This window comes from Eulemur rufifrons, chromosome 6 (assembly GCF_041146395.1).
Source record: "Eulemur rufifrons isolate Redbay chromosome 6, OSU_ERuf_1, whole genome shotgun sequence".
In the NCBI taxonomy this organism is placed as follows: Eukaryota; Metazoa; Chordata; class Mammalia; order Primates; family Lemuridae; genus Eulemur; species Eulemur rufifrons.
Window position 1 is genome coordinate 16,427,591 of NC_090988.1, and position 21,237 is coordinate 16,448,827.

A 21,237-nucleotide genomic window follows, 5' to 3' on the forward strand; every position below is an offset into this window, starting at 1 on the left:
AGGTGGCACCCAGAGTGCCCCCTAAAATTAACTAGAATTTCAGGAAGTAGGACTCAGACTTCTTCCCACTTCCTACTCCCACCTAGAACTCCCATAAGAAAAAAAGTTAGTTCATCTCCAGACAACCGCTCACTGGACCCTAGTCTAGTCTAGGGCTCTTAGCTCTATATGTGGCACAACTAGGTATTCCAGGCCACTGGCAGGTTGATGCCAGTAGCTTCCTTCAATCTCCAAGCTTTGGGCCTAGGAGAGAAGAGGGTGAAGCAATGTATTGTTTCTTGGGTCATCCTGCCAGCAGCCCTCATGACCCTGTGGACACCTGCCTACCTCAAACCTCTGGCCGCTAAACCATCTGCAGTCCTGTTGGGTGATGGCTTAGCCCTAGTAAGTGTGGCCCAGTGGGAAAGAAGAGGAGAAGAAAAGGGGAAAGGTGGAGTAGGCCAATGAAGTCCCTGCCATGCCTATCCTAGTGATGGGGCTCCAGGGTCCTTCCTGCTTCCCACTGCCCTTCGTGACCAGTAACACACCCCTCCCCTGTAGATACAACCAAGACTCAGTGATCCCTGAAGAGAGAGGCATGTATCACTTGGGCAAGAACACCCACATGCAGCATGCACAGCCACCGTGAACAAGTGTCATTGACCAATGCCAAGACGGGGAGTCTGGAGGCAGAGGACCCGGTCTCCAGGCCTGGCTCCTCCTCCACTAGCCAGGGCCATTGGGCAGGTTACTTAACCCAAGTCTCCGTGCTCTCATCTGCAAAATGAGTTGTCATGAGGGTATACAGGGTTGGCGTGGGACTCCCTGTAGATAATGAACATGAAGCATTTGTAAGATGTAAAGCATGACACAAATATTTCTTAAGCTACACATTCACTAGTTCGACATATACTCAGGACTTACCATCCCCTGCCACAGACTCCCCAAAGCTGACAGACATCTTGCTAAGTGCATTGAAGACCCCCTCACAGCCCATGGTACCAAGTGGCAGATCCTACACATTTACACACTGCATACTGTATAAATATAGGTTTTATTAATAACAGGTGAAATCCCACAAATACAACTGGCATCTCTGTGTGATGGGAAGACGCTGTGGCAGGGTGAAGGCAGGTACAGAGGGATGTGTATAGGAACGAGGGGGGGAAAGAACCCTGGGGGAGGGGAAATCAGAAGCAGAATGAGCCTGGACCCACCAGGAAAGCCACACATGCTCCGGGTGTGTCTGCCACCTGATGCCCAGGGGCCACCTGCTGATGGGAAGGGGAGGAGGGACATGGACGGGAGTTTGAATGAGCAGCAAGCTGCTGGGGAAGTGGTAGGGCAGTGAGAATGCCAGTGTGGAGCACAAAAGGAGGGCCGTGGGGTGGCAGTGGCCAAGGCCAACTTATGCCCGTGCTTGTGCTTGTGTTGGGTCCTGAACTCCAGGGAGCTAGTGCCCTGTGCCACCCCTGGCTTGGGAGGGAGGGAAGACTGACGGGTAGACACCTGCAGATCCTGGAGACATCCTGGGCAGCACCAGCCTCATCCTTAGAGTCTCCAAAGTAAGATTCCCCAGGAGGAGGTCGGCACTGCCCTCCCCACAGCACCCCCGACCCTACCACCACGACACCGTCACTCTTCCTCTGCACTGTAGGAGATGGTGAGCGTGTAGGGCTGAGATTGCCTGTTCGCATGTATGTGCCTGTCACTCCAGAGAAGGAGGGAGCATCACGGGACCGAGCATCAGGAACAGCGAGAAAGGAGGGTTGGGTCTTCCCTCACTCACCCCCCAGAATAAAGTGCATTCTCCAGGTCCAGTGGCAGGTGGGAGAGGAACACAGACATTATTGCAGAGGTGCCACCAGGCCCTACCCCCCACCAAGGTGATGGGGAGGTGGGAGGGAGCATCCCAAAGGCCCAGGCCTCTCTAATCCCCAGGATTGAGAGTGGTGACCCAGACAGAAAACCCAGCTTTCTGTCCCAGCAGATTGTCCAAATCAGCCAGGGTCAGGGGGTGGGGAGAAGGAGAGGAGGAGGAAGAGACTTCCAGAGTCCTTCCCTGCTCTACTCCCATGTCCATAATGGGACTTACAGGGGACCCCACCAGGGCCCAGCCCTGGAACTCCAACCTTATAGCAGCCCAGTTTACAAACACTTGTGTGGTGGGGACCCCCAGAGGGGGCCACTTTGGTCAGTTGTAAGTGGGATCCTGGAGAGCCTGGGGCCCCCAGGCAGACAACAAAGGAGGATGCCTTGGGCAAGGAGGGCGGCAGCCTCCCAGTGGTCTTTGCATGCAGGTGTTGGAGAGAGTAGGGAGGAAGCTACAAATAGCATCAATTTGGGAAGACTCCTAGACATGGTGGGGAGGGCTGGCGCCCCCCCTCCCAGGGCCCAGGCTGGAAGCACAGTCCATCAGCCAGCCTGTGGAGGACCGAGGGAGGGGAGGGCAGCTACACCAGCAACCAGTGCCCAAGTCTACAAGGTTAAAACAGTCCCAAAGGGCTGGGGGCGGGGCTTCCTGCTGCGGGGGCTGGGCGCAGGCCAGGGGCAAGGTCTATCTCTCTGACTTGACCCGGTAACGGAGCACAAGGTATGCCAGCAGCCGCAGGGCCAGGAAGAAGATGCCCAAGACCAGGAAGTCCATGTACAGCTTGGAATCCTCCACATCCAGCGCTCGGAGGATGCTCTGTGGCTCCCGGAACGGGCAGCGTTCCTCTAAGCATGTCAGGTCTCCCCGCTCCATGCCATAGATCGTCAGGATCACACCCTCAAAGCCATACCTAGGCAGGCACAGACATCAGAACAGGATCCAGAGCACAGGGTCTCTGCTCCCTGGGTAAATCGCTGGAGCCTAGCTGCAATGCTGTCACTCCTGGGGGCCTGCCAGGGTGCCCCTACCCAAAGAATAATAGGACAGGCACCAGACTTGGCATAACCCAGGAAGACCTGGACACCGCCTCCTGCAGGGAGGAGCAGGGGCAAATGGGAGGGAAGGGCACTGACCTGACATAGGAGAGGTAGGAGCTCCATTGCAGGTAAGTGGGGATGGTTTTGAAGCTGACAAAGAAGCCGGAGAACAAGAGGACAGGGATGGCGGTAACGGGGCCCACAAAGGTGGCCACCTAGAGGGTAAGAGAAGGGGCTGGGCCATCATAGGGGTGACTAGGACAGACCCAGGACTGGGGTGGCCCCAGGGCTTCCCAGTAGGTCCATCCCACCCCTTATGCTAGCCCCTGTTTCCTCCCACAAGACCTCACCCCCACTTGGGAATCCCCATGAGCCAGCCCTCCTACCTGCAGGGAGTTGGAGGCGGCTCCAATCAGCAGCCCCAGAGATTGGGCCACCAAGGCCGTGGCGGTGGCCAGGGCTGAGAAGAGCAGGAAGCGGCTGGTCTCAGCTGGCTGGCCTGTCATCCAGTACACGATGCTGCAGTATACCACTGGGCACACCACCTGGGGAGCGACCACAGCTGGGCAGTGGACTTCACACCAGGGGCACAGTGGCCGAGACTCTCTGCTACACCCGGGCATGAGCCTCTAAAACACCTATTCCCAGAGTGCCCATGCCTATCCTGACTGCAAACTCTTGCTCATGCTGTGTGACACATGTCCCCTGACTTTATGAACCTCACTCATCTTCCTGTCCCACCTCTTCCATTGGGCCCACTCTGACCAGTTCAGGCACGGTGACTTCTCCTTCCTTTGAGCTCCTAAAGTCCTTCCCATCTGGACAAGCTTATTCCTTATATCGTTAATTAATTAACTTCCATAGGACAGTATTTCTTTCCTCGTATGAGAGCATCAACTCCTGGAGGGAAGCGACTGAGCCCACTACATACAGTTGTTCCCTGCACAAGGGTGTCCATTCAAGAGACAGCCAGAGGCCAAGATCCAGCCTGCGCTCTTTTCACTAAGCCAAGCACCATCACAGTGCAGTGTCCACCCTGACGAAGGGCACCATTTTTCTAATTTGCACAAAGGTGCCCTGTGGATTACTGGTGGCCCTGGTGCTTGGAACAGGATGATGGCGGCAGTAACAACAAAACCAGCTAACATTTATTTGGCATTAGTATGTGCCAAGCACTACTCTAAGTACTTTACGTGCACTAACTCATTTAATTCTCACAAACAATTCTGAGGTACATACTAATGTCATCCCATTTTATAGACGGCGACACTGAAGCAAAGAGATTAGGTGACTTGCCCAACATCTTGGAGCTAGCAAGTAGCAGGAAGGCTCCAGAGCCTACACTATTCTCTACTGCCTCTAAGATTTACAGAGTCATTTGTAGGGTTATTACTTTCATCATTTTCTGTTTGTTCCCATGAAAACGAAAGTCCCACAAGGTCAGTCTAGTTCGCTGCTACATCCCTAGGGCCTGGTTCAGAGCCTGGTGGGTGGTAAGTACTCACCACCTAGTTCCTAAGTGGGTAGAAGGAAAAGAAGGGGAGGAAAGTGACAAGGTTGAGGGAGGCAGGCAAGCAAGGAGGGAGGGAGCAAGGCAAGGTGGAGGCAGTGGGCAGGCAGGAGGAAGAGGCTCACCTGAAAGGGCACATCAGCCATGGTCTTGGCCAGGTAATACGCTTTGAGGCTGTACCAGTAGTTGAGGTGCTCCCTCATGAAGACTGCCATCTCTAAGGGGACTGAGGACACAGGCTGATTAGGTGCAGCTGAGAGCCACCCTGGCTCCTGCCCCGTACTCCAGCACCCACGCCCACGCCCACGCCCACGCCCACGCCCACGCCCACGCCCCATGCCCAGGGCAGCTCAGCTCACAGGTGAGCACAGTTGGCATAAGGGCAGCGAACATGAGGAACAGCATGGAGAAGAAGAGGCAGCCGGTGTTGTTGAAGACCTTGCTGGCATCATCGCCGATATGCAGGTAGAGGAGACCGATGAGCACACCGATCAACACGTGGGACATGAACCGCAGGTGAGTTAGGACCTGTGGGAGGGGGCATCACCAGGAGAGGGGATGTGTCACAGGCCAGGGATGGGTAGGCCACAGTGGGGTAGGAGCTCAGAGCTGCCCTCACTGGCACATAGATGCACTGTGGTGGGGAGCTGCGGAGGAAGGAGCCCCATTCCCACCCTATTCCCACCTCAGGAGCATTGCTGGGGGGAGCTGCAGAGGAAGGGGCCCCATTCCCACCCCAGCTGCTGGGATCCTACAGCCCACAAGACCAGGCCTATGCCAGCCTCCTCTGCCCCAACTTGACACCTCACCGTGTCCCTGAGGATGGACAAGAAGGTCCTCTTGAAGAGGATGCAGAACTGTGTGAGGGTGCTGGTGGCAAAGGTGTGGCTTTCAATGGGATCCACTTCCTGGGAAGAAGAAATGATCAGGTGAGCCCATCCCACCACCCACAGCCCAACCAGCTCAGTGAATGAGAAAAGCCCTGAGCCCTTCCCCAGGGCAGGGGTCCTCCAGCTCTACAATCCTCCCTCATGGAGTTGTGTACCTGGAAGCTGACCCTAGGAGTGTGAATCAGAGCAAGATTCAGAGAGAGACGCAAGGAGCGGGCCAAACACTTGAGAGGGAGGAGATGGAAAGGAAGTCATGGACACTTATGGTGGCCAAGAGTAGATCAGTCACTTCTTTAATCCTTTGGAAGACATTAACCCTAACAGTGTAATTCGTTTATACCACCCATTTCACAATAATACTATTTAATAATGATGACAACAGTAACAATAATAACTAACCTTTCTGATCTTCAACGTTCATAGTATCTCATTTAAGGAAGAGAAGTGGCACTGGGCAAACACCTGCTGTACCTGCTACAGTGCTAAGAGCTTTACGTGATTATCTAATTAGTGCCCCAGTAACCCTGTGAACTAGTATCATCATCTCCAAGTTAGAGATGACAGTAAGCCACGCTGGCCACTAGGCCAGGGACAGCGTTGGTCTTGCTTACCAGATGGGCACTGTGCCAGCACTGAGGACAACACACTATAGATGGTCAACATGAATTTGTTGAATGAATGAGTGAGGAAACTGAAGTGCAAAGAGGTTAAGTAACGTGCCTAAAGTCACACAGCTGCTAATAATAGGCCGATCCCAAGTCCTAGGTTCTTCCTAGTACCCAACAACTGCGATGCCATCCGGGTAACAGCCTCTTTGGCAAGGCAGCCGTTGTCCCCTCCCCCACTCTGCCCTCTCTGCCCTCTTCACCCCTACTCACCGGAGGGCAAGGGGGGCAGGGGGCAGGGACCTCATTCTTCTCAGGGCTGCTCTTCTTCTCAGCCATGGCGCACAGCCCATTCTGCACAGCCCTAAACAGCATGGGGTTCAGGTCTCCATACTCGCCAGAGGCCACCTCGATGACTGGGGGACACAGAGCACAGCGCTCAGCTAAGATTCACCCTTACTTCCCAAGGACACGTCAGCCCCTCCTTGGGTATGCGGCAAAGGCAGGTGACAGTGAGATCTCTGCCTGCAGGAGGCCTGAGTGCAGGACCTGAGCCCCGGGTTTGGCCACCGCTGCATCCCAGCCCCTGCCACCGGCCCCCACTCACTGAAGTCAGCTGGGTTGTGGTAGGTGGGGCAGTGCAAGCCAAGCCCCTTCAGATAGGGGATCAGGTTGGTGACCACGCCTTTGAAGATGCACTGACCCTGGCTCAGGATGTAGAGCTGAAACAGAAAGAGAAGGGTGAGGAAGACACACTGGACAGGCCAGGCAGGGACCTGCCAGCGCCTCCACCAACCCCCTTCCATCCCTGCATCTCAGGCCAATCTTCTTTGAGGCCTGGAGGCACTCACCTTGTCAAACATTTCGAAGAGCTTGGCACTGGGCTGGTGGATGGTGCAGATGATGGTACGGCCCCCCTGAGCCAGGGACTTCATGAGGGACACCACTTGGAAACAAGAGGCGCTGTCCAGACCGCTGTCCAGAGAGAGGCCACCAGGGGGCCCAGTGAGATGGGTGGGGCCGAGAGAAGGGAGTGTTTGGGGAGGGGCAGTTGCTGTGAAGGGGATGGACCCGGCATGAAGAGGTCACTCTGGCCACCCCCCCGCCCCAACCCCCAGTATCCTGTATGGTTCAGGCACTTAGGGGTACCCAGAAGCCCAGAGCACTGTTCAGTTTTAAAAGCATATTCATATACTTATTTGTTATTTTGAGATAGGGTCTCACTCTGTCACCCAGGCTAGAGTGCAGTGGCACAATCATAGCTCACTGGAACCTCAAATTCCTGGGCTCAAGCGATTCTCTGGCCTTAGCCTCCTGAGTAGCTGTGACTATAGGCGTGTGCCACCACACCCAGCTAATTTTTCTTAATTTTTGTAGAGATGGGGGTCTCCCTAAGTTGCCCAGGCTGGTCTCAAACTCCTGGCCTCAAGTGATCCTCCCACCTCAGCCTCCCAAAATGCTGGGATTGCAGGCATGAGCCATTGCACCCGGCCTAACAAGCATATATTAAGCACCTGTTGTATGCCAGGCACTGGGATTAAAATGATGCATAAATAAGACATAGATTCTTGTCTGGAGGGATAGACAAGTGCAGAGATGATTTTAGGTAATGTGGAAAGTGCTGTAGCTACATGAGTGAGAGAGGGAGGATTCAGCTCCGCTGTGGCAGGGTGTTGGAGGGTAGTTAGAGAAGGTTTCTGAGTGAGCCTACAAGGAGTAGGAGCCAAGCTAGGTGACTGTGGAAGAGGAGGCATGGAGGTGAAGGGCATTCCAGCAGAAAACACAGCATGGGCAAAGCTTAGAGGCATGGAACATGTGGCTTGACTAGGGAATTACAAGCAACTCAGTATTATTAGAGCATAAAATACAAGACATGAGGCTAGTGAAGCAGATTCAGACCAGGACCTTGTAAGTCACCTGACTTTATTTTGAGGACAAATGAGAATTGTTGCATGTTTTTAAGAAAGGGAATGAGTACAGCCAGACTTGTCTTCTCGAAAATTCACCCTGGCCGCTGTTGGGAAGAAGGATTGGCTGGGAGACACTGGAGACGAGGAGATTAAGTCTGTTAATGATGTCCTAAACTTAAGCACTGGCACCAGAGATGGGACAGGGAGAATCTGAGAGACATCAAAAATGGACAGAGGCCGGGTGCGGTGGCTCACACCTGTAATCCTAGCACTCTGGGAGGCCAAGGCGGGAGGATCGCTCGAGGTCAGGAGTTCAGGACCAGCCTGAGCAAGAGCGAGACCCCGTCTCTACTAAAAATAGAAAGAAATTATCTGGACAACTAAAAATATATATAGAAAAAATTAGCCGGGCATGGTGGCGCATGCCTGTAGTCTCAGCTACTCGGGAGGCTGAGGCAGGAGGATTGCTTGAGCCCAGGAGTTTGAGGTTGCTGTGAGCTAGGCTGATGCCACGGCACTCTAGCCCGGGCAACAGAGGGAGACACTGTCTCAAAAAAAAAAAAAGGCGGGGCGGGGGTTGGGGGGGATAGAATCAACAGGGCTTGGTGGCTGGTGGCTGTGGGGGACAGGAGAAGGAGCATCAATCAAGGAGGACATGCAGGTCTCTGCCTGGGGGAAGGATGGGGCTTGGCAAGGATGCAGATGAGGAGTAAGCTGTTATCGCGGCCCCAGGAGGCTGCACACAGAGGCTCCGGTTCCCAGTCATGGAGAAGATGCAGCCTCCAGCCCTGGCTCAGGGCTGAGGGGAGAGAGGGGGGTCTCCCAATGGGCGAGGAGGGGGAGAGCTACCTGGTGGGCTCATCAAAGAACATGACAGGTGGGTTGTTGACCAGCTCCAGGGCGATGGCCAGGCGCTTCCTCTGCCCGCCGGAGAGCAGGGCTGTCCTCGTGTGGGAGCAGGACATCAGGCCCAGTGCCGTCAGGATCTCTGTCACCTGGCCCCACCCCCACCCACCTCAGGTCAGCTTCAGAGTCTCTGCTTCCCCCAGGCACCACCCCAACTTCAAAGAGCATCTCCCTCAAGTCCCTTGTCTCTGGCTTGGCTGCCACTCTCCCACCCCCAGCTCAGGGCCCCAGAACTCAATAGCATCATGAGGGCAGCCGTCCACGTGTCTACCCTTCCACACGCACCAGCTCCTTCTTCACCTCTTGCTTCTCACTCAGCTTCAGGTTAGCAGAGACCTGGGGCCCAGAGAGAAGGCAAGAAGGGTACGTGTGAGAGGGGGCACTACCTTGACCCCCAGTCAGTGGGGAGGGTGGGGACAGCAGACAGCAGGGGACTGCTGGGAGGAGGGGATGGCCATCCAGCCCTCACCATCATGGCTTCCAACACTGTGAGGTGTGGCAGCAGCATGTCATCCTGCATGATGTAGCAGGACATCTTGCGGAAGGTCCTCAGGTCCCGCGGCCGCCCGTTGACCAGGATCTGCCCCTTCATTCCAGACTCTCTACAGGGACATTGGTTGGGGATGGGGTTCAAAGTGACTTCCATAGCTCCCATGCTGCCCCCGGGATCCTTCTTCCTGGGTCCTGCCCCCTTTCCACCCCAGCCTCATTCTCACCTGTATCCTGCTAAGATGTTCATGAACGTGGACTTGCCAGCCCCCGAGGGACCCATAATGCCAATCAGCTCCCGGCGGCGGAATTTACCTGAGAGGCACTTGAGAAGGGTCTTATAACCTGTAGCAGGGGAGGGAGGGATTTTTGGTCAGGGCTACAGCGAACAGAGGCACCCCCAAAGCTCTTAGGGACAGCCGTGAAATAGGCAGTCCTTACTCTGTGTGACTGGTTAGGATGGAGGAGCAACCCGCAGAGCCCCAGAAATAACCCATCCCTCTCATCCTGTCCCTTTAGAAACAACCACCACTAATACCAAAGTACCAGAGGTGACAATCCTTTTCTGAAGGCCGTGGGAAAACCCACACATTTCTTGGATGGGTGTGGAGAGGGGATCGAGGTTATAGAAGACCCTGGTCCTCTTCTGTAATCACAGTGATCACTGTCACCCCCTCCAGGAAAACCTTCCCACTAATCAGGCCCGAACTCAGTGACTCTCCTCTGTGTCCCCATAGCACTTCACTTCTCATATTCCAGCATGTTGGTTACTCGATGTGCCTGTCACTTGCCCTGGTCCCCCAGCCTCTTTGACAGTGAGCTCCTTGGGGGCAGGGTCTGTGTCTTACTCATCTTTGTAACCTCAGCAGACTATCTGGCATGTAATAGATGCTCAGTAAGTGTTTTATGAGTGTGTGTTCTCAGAGCTTTTGTCTCATTCTGAAAAAGCCTCCTTCTTTGTGCTCTCTCTGCCCACCAGGCTTGTCTCTACAGCCCCTAACATGGCCCAGTAAAATCTCACCTTTCATTCATTCATTGGGAGGCAGCATATGCATTTAGAGCACCGGTTTGGAGTCAGGTGGATCTGGGTTCAAATTCTGGCTCCACACTTACCAGCTGTGTGACCTCGGGCAAGTTGCTTAACCTCTCTGAGCTCCAGGTCCCTCATCTGTAAAATGAGGATGATAGTACCTATCTCATAGGGTTGTTGTAAGATTCCATGAGATAATATATGTAAAGCATATGACACAGTGCTTGGCATACAGAGTGCATTTAAAAAGTGACATTTTTAAATCCATTTGATAAATGCTTATTGATATCTACTATACACCAAGCTCTGTACCAAACACTGGACAAAAAAATGAGGAAGACACAGTTTCTGCCCTCAAGAAGGTTACAGTCTAGGTAAGATTGACAAGAAAACATCTATGACCTGAAGAAAAATAAAATAAGGGTTATAACAGAAGTACAGATAATGTGCCATGAGAATACAGAAAATGGAATTGATGAGGGTGGAAAGGTAAGGGGAAATCAGGAGTGGCTTCATGGGAGAGGTAGCATTTGAGCTAAGCCTTGAAAGATGATCAGGATCTCAAAAGGCAGAGAGAAGGCAGGGGCCCTCCAGGCTTTGTAAGGAAAAGCTCTGTGGTACGAAAGCATCTATCTATCTAATACAATCCAGGAACAGCGGGCAGAGCGTACACGGGAGTTACCTGGCGAGACGTGGGAGTAGAGAGGAAGGCTGAGGCCAGTGAGGAGGGCATTGCCTGCTGCTTTTGCAGACCTGCCTTTGTAAGGGGGAGACACCAATCCCTCACCTAGCACTTTTCTTTCTGCCACCCTCCGCCGACCCCCAGAGAGCCCGATTCCCTCCCCACTCTACCTCCTTAGCAGAGACAGTGAAGGATGCCATATTTAACCCTCCCTCCACTGCACCTAGGACTGTGCTCCAGACCCAGCTGTCCCTCTGGACACTTCCTGTCAGAAGGGGGTGCAGCTCCTGCCCACAACCAGGTCCTGATCATACCAACTGCCTGCACGGTGCTTTATGGTTTACGAAGCGTGACACCTCAGCTGCTCCTCTAACAACATGGATGAGGCAACTGGGGCCCAGGCACATCCAATGACTCACCCAGGGTCACACATAAAGTTCTTTCCTGGGGGAGGGGAAGCCATGAGCTCCAACCCTCTCCTCAGTGCTCCTCCCCACCAATCAGAAAGAGGTCCGGTGCTGCACTCCAGCTTATGTCTTTCAGAGCCACTCACAGGAAGTGATCTCTTTTGCAGGAGAAGAAACTGTCAATGACGAACCTTCCCCTCAATTAGTCTCAGCCAAATATTTGTGCCTAATACAAATATCATCTTACGCTTGCTTTTCAGAGATATTGTCCAATTGAGCTTCCCAACAAGCCTATGTGGTGGGTATTCTCATCATCCCTGTTTACAGATGAGGAAAGCAAGGCCGGAGAGGGTAAGCAGCCTGCCCAAGGTCACACAGCTTACATGGGAACCCATGACTTCCGATGTACAACTGCTTAGCACGGAAGGGGCCTGCCAGGACTTTTGGCTGGAGAGACACCAATATTCTAGTCCTGCAACAGTCAGTAACTCTTTTGCAATTTTGTTAAGTCACTTAATCTTTAGGGCTTCCAATTCCTCATCTAGAAAAGAAAGATAGTAATATCTCCTTCTAAGGACTTAATAGGGTTATTGTGAATATTAAGTGAGATCATTAATAATAATTAATAGGAAGGTGTTTTGAAAAATAAGAAGCGCCATATATAATTAGGGAAGACTGATGAAAAATTCTTACCTGGGAAAAGATAGAACTCTCCCTCTCTCCATCCCCCTTGCTCTTTTTCCTTTCTGCCTACCCCTAATTGCTCCCCCTCTAGAGAAGGGGAGAGGGATTCAACAGAAAAGAGAAGGCAGAGAGGCGAAGGCAGAGGGCAGAGAAAGAGGCAAGGGATGAAAGAGATGGCAAAATGGCCAGTAGAGCAGAATGGGGCTGGCAAGGTCGCAAGGAAGGAAGGACCCAGTCAGGGGTGCCACGGGGTGTGGCTGGTAAGCTGAAGCAACCATTTAGCTGGCCCATCTACCCGCCTTTCTTTTTTATCTTTGTTTCTCCTTAAAGTTATGAGGAAAGGAGAGGGCTAAGGAAATAACATTTTGCCCAGAGCTGGTCTCAGGACCTAGAGAGGCTGCTTAGGGATAGGACACTGGGCAGGGAGCCCAGATGCCTCGGTTTCCATTGGCCCTGTGACCTTTTGGTCACTCATGGGAGTGAGGGTGGAGAGTGCAGAGACGACTCATGCTCAGCCCTGCTCTGAGGCACCCCAAATCTATTTCTCAAACCTCAGAGAACAATGTCCCAGCCCCACCCCTAGCCCACGCCCTGGCTCTGGGAAACAGCCCCAGCTTCTCTGTTGCCAGCTCAAGCTGTCCAGGACGGGCATGCAGAGGATGGTCAGGGTCCAGGGGAACCGTCCTGACAGGAGGGAAAGGGCAGGAGATGGGACTGTTGTACCAGGGAAGTTAAAAGAGAGGAAAGGGTAATGTATGGGAAGCTGAGAAACCAGCTGGTCCCAGCTCTACTACCTATTAGCTGTGTGACATTGGTCAAGTCGCTGAACTTCCCTAGGCCTCAGTTTCCTTATTAGTAACATGGAGATGACATGTATCCTGCCCAACCTCCACCCTCCCTGCTTTGCAGGACTGTGGCAAGAATGGAGTAAGATGACAGGAATGAGAACATCCTTAAAACTAGGTCCAAGGGCATTGTTAGGCCCTGCAGACACAGCCCCCCACTTTCTCATCCCAGCCCTCACAGGCAGGAACCCTCCACAAAAATAAAGCAGGAAAACTCATCAAGGACCACTCAAGGACCAAAGGCCATAGGTCTCTTCAGAAGAGAAAGCTCCAGTAACCAACTGCACCTAGTGTCCCACAGTGCTCACAGGTGTGGGGAGCACAGGTCCTGGTACTTCCGCTCTGTGCACAGTGAGAGAGGGGCTGGGGTCAGATGTTAGTGTCCCACAGAGCCCTCTGGTGCAGGACTCGTCGAACAGGGGACACCCAGGCCTCCTGCTCCTGGAGGGGCAACTCAGAGAGGGCCCGTAGCTCCCTACCCCTTTTACGCCAGCAGGGCCCCTCCCGCACAGAATAGGACAGCTCCACGAACTCGATGTCCACGGCTGAGCGCTTAGGTAGGTGGGAGAAGCGCTGGGCTTCAGTGATGTGGTTTTCCACCTTCTTCAGGTGCGTGGTCAGCACAGGGGGCTCCGCCCCGTCCTCCAGCACCACAGCCATGGCCACAGCCCCCGGCCCTAGTCCGCAGCCCACGGCCTCCAGCGCCTTCTCCGCCATCACGCCGCCCGCCTGCGGGGAGAAGGCCTGCTCGGTTCGGGGCAGACCCCCGAGTCTCGGCGCAAAGCTCCGTTGTGTTCTAATGCTGCCCCCGCCCCACTCCCCGCCTCCTTCTCTGGGCGGATCGGAGACTGTTAGCACCCCACTCGCGGCCGCTCGGGCATCTGCTCCCACCCCCAAACACAGCAATGCTCAGTCCCGACCTCTGCTCGGTCCCGGGCAGCCCCAGCCCCAGCCCGGCCCCAGCCGGGCCCCTGGAAGCCCTTACCCACTTCTTCCTCCCTGAGGCGCCTCTAATCTCCTTACCCCGCAGGCCAGCAGCCCCTGGGGACTGGAGGGGTGGGGGGCGGGGGAGAAGAAGCCGCCAGCTAGGAGGTCAGGTTGGCAGGGTGAGCGCAGGGTGGGCCGGGGAAGGCGGAGAAGAGAAGGCTCTGGGCCTCCAGCTGCGACCCCCTCCCCACCTCTGGGCTTCTCGCCCAGGCCGGCCACTCCCGCCCGCGCCCCTGGGCCCGCGCGCCCCAGGCGCTCCCCGAAGACGGGCGCACCTTCCAGACTCAAAGCCCCCAGGTCAACTAAGACCCCAAGACGGGCTCAACCCTCCGCCCCATCTCCCGCATGCCTAGTCACCTTGACGCGCCCCTGGGCCGGTGCGGGGCCCGGATGCTTAGCGCGGCCACGGGCCGGGGATGGAGAGTCAGGGCTCTCCTTACCTGCCTCGGGCTGCGGCACCCGCGTCCCGGCTCCCGGTCCCGGTGGCCCGGGCCGGGGCGGGGCCAGGACAGGACGAGAGACGAGGAGAGGCGAGCCTCCTGTCACAGGAGATGACAAGGTTGGGGAGGGGCGGTTGAGGTCGCGCCTCGACTCCTCTTGGCTGGGCACACCCGGTTCCCTGAGCCGGTCCCCGGCGAGGTGTCCTCCGAGCCCGCCGGGCGACTGCGCTCTTCTCCAAGCTACTGCTAGCGGGTCCCGCTGCTCTTAAAGGGCCCGCGCCGCCCCGTAGCCCGCGAGGGGCAAGGATGGCGAAGACAGGAGCTGCGCCCGTGGGGCGGGGGCCTGAGGGCGTGCAGTTGTGGACCCAGGACTGGGGGTTGGCGGGGAACCGCTGACTTGGTTGTACCGAAGAAAGGAGAGCTGGAGTCACTCAGTGGGGAGAGGCCCCTGGAAGACAGACAAGACAATGGTGTGTGTTGTGGGGGGGGGGGGAGTGGGGCTCAGATTCCATCACTCTCAAGGGATTGCGAAGCTGTCATTGTGTCTGAACACACACCCAACAATTTCCCTCAGTTCTACCCCTTGAGCTCAGGCCTCCTAACAAATTTCCAAACTAGGTACAAAGGCTTTCAAAAAAGCTAGAGTCTTGGGACATAAGAGCATCCTCCCCGCTCCACATTCACACTTTCCTTCTCTAAGAGTGAGGGCATTATTTAAGAAGGAACAAGGGGCCTGAGTTAAGAAGGGACAGAGGGCAGCAGCTTTGGGAGAGCTTGCAGGCAGCTCCAAGGTTAAAGTGGCTGCTCCGACTGTGGAAATCTTTATTCAGCTAGCCAGATTCCGGCCTTCAAGACAGGCACACACATGATCCTGGAGGCACCTGTGTGCCAGGGCAAGCACAGACACTGCCTTTGACATCTTCTCATACACCTGTGCATTCTCTCCCTTGCCCCACCAACCTTCAAACGTGGATTCCCAAGAGCATGTTTGGGGCTTTCCCCTGCTCTACCCCTTTGTCGGGCAGTTCCTCTTGGCCCCTGCCCACCCCAGCCGCTGTGTCTTCAAGGGGTAAGTAGGTTAGCTAGCCAAGACACGTGACCTGAGCTTTTAAGTTCCCACCTGTCACATTGCAGAGATGGATGGGAGGGGAGGCTGCTGAGGCTGCTGGTGCAGCTGCCACCCCAAGGCTTCTCCTTACTGCGGCAGCTGAAAGGTTACTAGCAGTCAAACCTCTCCCCGGCTTCCTCCCCCCTCGCCTGTCTCTCCACAGCTCTGTAAACTGGTGGCCCCTGGAGGACATCTCCAGGCCCCACCCTGTACCTGTGAGTTTTATGTGGGTTTTAGATCCAGCCTTTCCCTCCACCCCATGCCCCACATCACCACAATTCCTCAGGACCAACCATCCCATTCTCCAGAAGCATCCTCCATTCTCCAAGTTAATCTCCAAGGCTCTACTGGGGACTTTCCCATCCCCCAACAGTTGCATTTATTGAGCAACTACTATGTACCCGGCACTATCTCATTTAATCCTCATAATGTCCCTATGAAGCAGGTTTTACAACACCCTTAGAGATCAAGAAACTGAGGCACAGGGAGGTTAAGTAATATGCCCAAGCGGCATGTCTGGTTAGTAGCAGAGCAGGTATTGAACCCCAAAGGCTCTGCTTTTACCCATCCTGCTAATTGAACCTCTCAGAACCTTACTGTCCAATGGACTATCTCCCTCCATTTTCTAGACAGGTTCTTCATCTCCCTGAGTTAACCTCCATCTCTTAATGCCACCCCACTCCATTCCTTGACACACAATTTTCCAATTCCCAGGTAAGTTTCCTCCTCTTTCTTGAACACACCATCGCTCATTCCCCATCTTCTGAGACCAACATTTCCAAGTCATCTATCAGCTTTCCATCCTGTGGGATTCATACCCCATGCCCCCAGAGCAGTGGTCCTCACCCTTAGCTGAGAGTTAGGCTCTCAAGTTAGCTTCTGTCCAGGGGCTATCAAAAGATGTTCGGGTACCACTCCAGACCAATTCATTCTGGATATCTAGGGGTAGGACCCAGGCATTAGTATTTTTAGATGCTCCACAAATATCCCACTGGGCAGGCAAATTTGAGAGCCACTGTCCTAAATGAACCTTTCATTCCTTGGGTTAGAACCTCTGCCATGCACCCAATCCCCATCAAAGACCCTTCCCTTCCTTGGAACAGGTTCCTCCATTCTCTAGAACACCCTCTCTCCATTTTGTGAGCAAATCTTCCATGTCCTGATTGGAATCAGATCTGCATTCTAACCTTGGCACTATCTTATTGGTTCTGTACTCTTTAGCAAATTTCTCCACTTCTCTGAGCCTCATCTGTGTAACAAGGATGATAAAAAATGTCATATATCTGCCTCCAAAGGTTCTTATGACTTTCAAGTATCCATGTGCTTAGTAATAGATGATTATTTGTTATTCTCAAGGACAGACCATACATCCTTACACTTCAGGTCACATCATGGTTCAGGCTCATTTCCTTCTCCCAGAAAATCTCCCATTTCCTTGGCAAAGGAGGGGAAACTCTATAGAATGCCTATCATGTGCTAGGCACCCAATCTAGAGATATGATTGATCCCTGAGTAAAGGGCTAGGTCTATTTCACCCCTACATTCCTAGAATTTGTACACAGAAAATGCAGTCAATAAATATCCACTGACTGAACAGTTTAACCAGTTCTTGCAACAACTTCATGAGATCAGCGTTATCTTCCCATGTTTCAGATAAGGAAATTGAGGCTCAGAAAAGTTAAATACAAACACGAAGTCACACAGCTAGTGTGATGGATCTAGGGATTCAAATCCAGGTCTTGGTGATTCTAAACTATGGCTTTATCTACTACGACAACCTTCTTCATTCTTTAATATTGTCACCTTCCCATTTTATAAAGCAGATCCATCTCCATCCCCTGAATGGATCTTTCTCATTCTAAGATAAAGAATCTTTCCAACCTTCCAGAGGTCCACTAGGACAGGACGCTCCATTCTGGAGAGAATCCCCACTCCCATAATATATCCTCCAAGACGGACCTTTGATTCCTGAGCATATACACTTCTAACTCCTAGAATAGACCTCATAACTCAATAGCAGTGGTTCTCAAACTTTAGCTCACATTTTAATCATCTGGAGAGCTTATTAAAACACAGATTGCTGGGCTCTGCTCCCAGAGTTTCTGATTCAGTATGTGGGGTGGAGCCAGAGAATTTACATTTCTGGAATACTAATAAGTTCCCAAGTGATTCTGATGCTGCTAGTCCAGGGGCCACTTTGAGACACATTGCTCGAAAGAACCTTCTTTCCTTAATCTAGACCTCACCTTCCGCAGAACAAACTCCCTATTTCCCACTACACACTTTCCCTCAATGCCCAGATGGACCCTCCTCCATTTCCCCAAATAAACCTCCTCCCATTCCTTGAGGTTGATCATCCCCTTTGTCTAGGATCCTCCCAACTCTCACCCCAGACTCCCTCACCCCTACTACCGAGACACAGCCTCCATCCAGGGCAGGTTCCTTGGACCCAGACATGTAAGTGTTGATGATAATTGGTTTAAGAGGAGCAAGGCAGAAGCAGAAAATTCCTGTCTCAGCTTAGTACCAGGAGCTAATCTAACCGACACAGGCTGCTCTGGGCAGGGATTTATGGGAGAAGCAGTTGGTAAGCAGCTTTGTGGGCCTATGAAAAAAGGAGGGTTAGCAGGGTCCATGGGAGCTGAAAAGGAATTGGATTGGATTTTGGAACTGACCCAGTTCTGCTTCCACCATTCCAGGTCCCTGTCCACCATACCTCCCTTGCCCACCATGACAGTCTCTCATTTCTGGATAGAATGATTTTAAAGTGTGTTTGCCAATGAAAGGACCCTCTGCTGGCCACTTGGGGAGATGCAGCCCAGGACCAGGAAGGAGGGGTGGATAAAGAGCAGACTGATGGAGCCCTCTCCACCCAGCCTCCTTCATGGTTCCTGCTGGCACAGGGCAGCAAAACCCACCATCCCTCCTGTGGCTCCCGAAGGTAGGCAGTGAAGATGGGCATATGCACCAGAGCGGGGCTGTGGAGGGTACCTACCAATTCCTTTCCTGATCTCTCAGAGACTAGGCAGGGTCCCTGCTGTTGCTTTAAAAAAAAAAAAATCTTTATCCTTTTAAAGTTATAAAAATATAACAAAATAAAACAAAATAATAAAAATGATATAAAACAAAAGCAATTTTGAAATGTATTTTAAAAGCGCAACATTTATCTATCCCTCTCTCTGCTGCTGTGTAGTGCCATTTCCTTTGATAAGAAGAAAGTGAGGGGTTCTCCAAAGCTGCAGAATTGCCAGGGTTCTCTGCCCAAGGCTCTGTCTCTCTCTTTTTTTTTTTCCTTACCTTAGAATTTGAACTCCAACCATAACCTTTGGCTGTATCTTTTGGGTGGAACCAGCCTCAGATGTGTGTCTACGCAGCTTTTTTCTGGGGCCATTTCCCCTCCTCCTAATACAGGGCTGAGAATATATAGAAATAAACTCAGTTTTTCCTGCTATACTTTCCAGCACACTTCTGATACCAGATGTGTGGGGGTTTTTCCCACACATCAAGCAAACAATCAATTCTGTGGTGGACACCAACTGGGTGTCCTCTAATTCAATTCAATTCCCATACTACCAACCTGGAGATAGCGTCTAATCCCACAGGTTGAGGGCTCAGTCCCACAAGACTGCCCCTACTTCCAATGCCAATCTCAAACTCCAGCACGTTTTACCTGTGCTTCTGACCGACCAGTTACAAATCGGGGCTCCCATGACCCCTTCATTGGGTTTGATTCATTTGCTAGAGCGGCTCACAGAACTCAGGGAAACACTTTACTTACATTTACCAGTTTATTATAAAGGATATTATAACGAATACAGATAAAGAGATGCATAGGGCAAGGAATGTGGGAAGGGGCACAGAGCTTCCATGCCCTCTCCAGGCACCCTAAAGGAACCTCCATGTGTTCAGTTATTCAGAAGCTCTCTGAACTCTGTCCTTTTGGGTTTTTATGAAGGCATCATTGATCACTGGCCATTGGTGATAAACTTAACCTTTAACCCCTCTCCCCTCCCTGGAAGTTGGGGGGGGGTGGGGGTTGCTGAAAGGCCCAACCCTCTAAGCCTATCTTGGTCTTTCCAGTGACAAGCCTATCTTGGTCTTTCCAGTGACAAGCCCCAAGCTACCTAGGGGCTGCCAGCCCTCAGTCAACTCATCAGCACACAAAAAGACACCATCACTTTGAAGATTCCAAGGATTTTAGGAGTTATATGCCAGTAAATAAGGATGAAGACGAAATATTGTGCATATATACAACCATCCCTTGGTATCTGTGGGGGACTTGTTCCAGGACCCTCCTCAGACACCAAAATGCACAGATGCTCAAGTCCCTTGTGTAAAATGGCATAGTATGTGCATATAACTTACGCGTAGCCTCTGGTATACTTTAAATCATCTCTAGATTCCTTGTACTACCTAATATGTTGCTATGTAACAGTCGCTATATATTTACATAGCTAAATGCTATGTAAATAGTTGTTACAATGTATTGTTTAGGTAATAATGACAAGAAAAAAAGTCTGGGCCTGGCGTGGTGGCTCACACCTGTAATCCTAGCACTCTGGGAGGCCGAGGCGGGAGGATTGTTTGAGCTCAGGGGTTCGAGACCAGCCTGAGCAAGAGCGAGACTCTGTCTCTACTGAAAATAGAAAGAAAGTATATGGATAACTAAAAGCATATATAGGAAAAATTAGCTGGGCATGGTGGCACATGCCTGTAGTCCCAGCTACTCGGGAGGCTGAAGCAGGAGGATTGCTTGAGCCCAGGAGTTAGAGATTGCTGTGAGCTAGGCTGACGCCACGGCACTCTAGCCTGGGCAACAGAGTGAGGCTCTTTCTCAAAAAAAAAAAAAAAGTATGTACATTTCAGTAGAGATGCAACCACCCATTTTTTTTCTGAATATTCTCAGTCCAAGGTTGGTTGAATCCATGGATGTGGAACCCACAGATAGGGAGGGCCGACTGTATTTCACGATATCACAAGGGCCCACCCCACTAGTGGTTGGGGTGGAAAGGCACTGCTAGTGGGTGTTCAGAATGCCTTATTTCCCTTGGTCTCTTCTAAAGACCAGTCTCCACTCAGCATCCTGCTTCCCTGTGAACATACTCTGGACCCTGAATAGCTCCATTTAAAAATGTCCCTTTTCTGGGAACACTAGTACACTGTTGGTGGGGATGTAAATTAGCACAGCCACTATGGAAAACAGTATGGAGGTACCTCAAAAAACTAAAAATAGATCTGCCATATCATCCAGCAATCCCACTGCTGGGTGTATATCCAAAAGAAAGGGAATCAGTATATCAAAGAAATATCTGCATTCCCATGTTTACCGTAGCACTATTCACAATAGCCAAGATATGGAATCAGCCTGTGTCCATCAGTGAATGAATGGATAAAGAAAATGTAGTACATATAGAATATTATTTAGCTATAAAAAATAATGAAATTCTGTCATTTGCAGCAACATAAATGGAACTGGAGGACATTATGTTAGGTGAAATAAGCCAGGCCACAGAGACAAATATCACATCTCCTCACTCATACGTGGGAGGTCAAAAAGTTGATTTCATAAAGGTAGAGAGTGGAGTCATGCTTACCAGAGGCTAGGAAGGGTAGTGGGGTGGGTGGGGGATGAAGGTGTGGGCTAATGGGTATAAAAATAGATAGAAGGAATAAGTTCCAGTATTCAACAGCACAGTGGAAGCTACCTAGGGGCTGCCATCCCTCAGTAAACTCATCAGCATGCAAAAAGAAACTATCCCTTTGAAGACAGACTATATTCTATTAGTCACCCTAATACAGTAGGGTGACTATAGTAAACAATAATTTATTGCATATTTCAAAATAGCTAGAAGAGG

General features: G+C 52.1%; 1 protein-coding gene across 4 annotated transcripts; it reads right to left on the reverse strand.

Moving 5' to 3' along the window:
- Nucleotides 1–1,001: 1,001 nt before the first annotated feature.
- Nucleotides 1,002–14,501, reverse strand: ABCG4 (ATP binding cassette subfamily G member 4). 4 transcript variants are annotated; one of them, XM_069468830.1, is made up of 16 exons: nt 14,275–14,501; nt 13,327–13,576; nt 10,313–10,367; nt 9,427–9,544; nt 9,180–9,312; nt 8,996–9,046; nt 8,654–8,799; nt 6,746–6,869; nt 6,502–6,616; nt 6,168–6,310; nt 5,209–5,307; nt 4,759–4,927; nt 4,525–4,625; nt 3,276–3,434; nt 2,986–3,104; nt 1,002–2,762 (listed from the first exon to the last, which is right to left on the reverse strand). In XM_069468830.1, exons 3-16 carry the CDS (start codon nt 10,365–10,367, stop codon nt 2,537–2,539), a joined length of 1,758 nt encoding a protein of 585 aa, XP_069324931.1. In that variant the 5' UTR covers nt 13,327–13,576; nt 14,275–14,501; the 3' UTR covers nt 1,002–2,536. The 4 variants fall into 4 exon arrangements, with proteins under 4 accessions (XP_069324931.1, XP_069324930.1, XP_069324927.1 ...); XM_069468829.1 differs by lacking the exon at nt 10,313–10,367; XM_069468826.1 differs by lacking the exon at nt 10,313–10,367 and having other exon boundaries at nt 14,192–14,501.
- Nucleotides 14,502–21,237: the final 6,736 nt, after the last annotated feature.

Bases quoted from the DNA above. Each gene is read 5' to 3' on its own strand.
- ABCG4 (XM_069468829.1), bottom strand. From the start codon at position 13,564: ATGGCGGAGAAGGCGCTGGAGGCCGTGGGCTGCGGACTAGGGCCGGGG. The intron at 9,313-9,426 runs GTGAGAATGAGG...ATGTCCCTGTAG, and splicing joins AACATCTTAGCAGGATACAG to AGAGTCTGGAATGAAGGGGC. The intron at 6,617-6,745 runs GTGAGTGCCTCC...TTTCTGTTTCAG, and splicing joins TCTTCGAAATGTTTGACAAG to CTCTACATCCTGAGCCAGGG.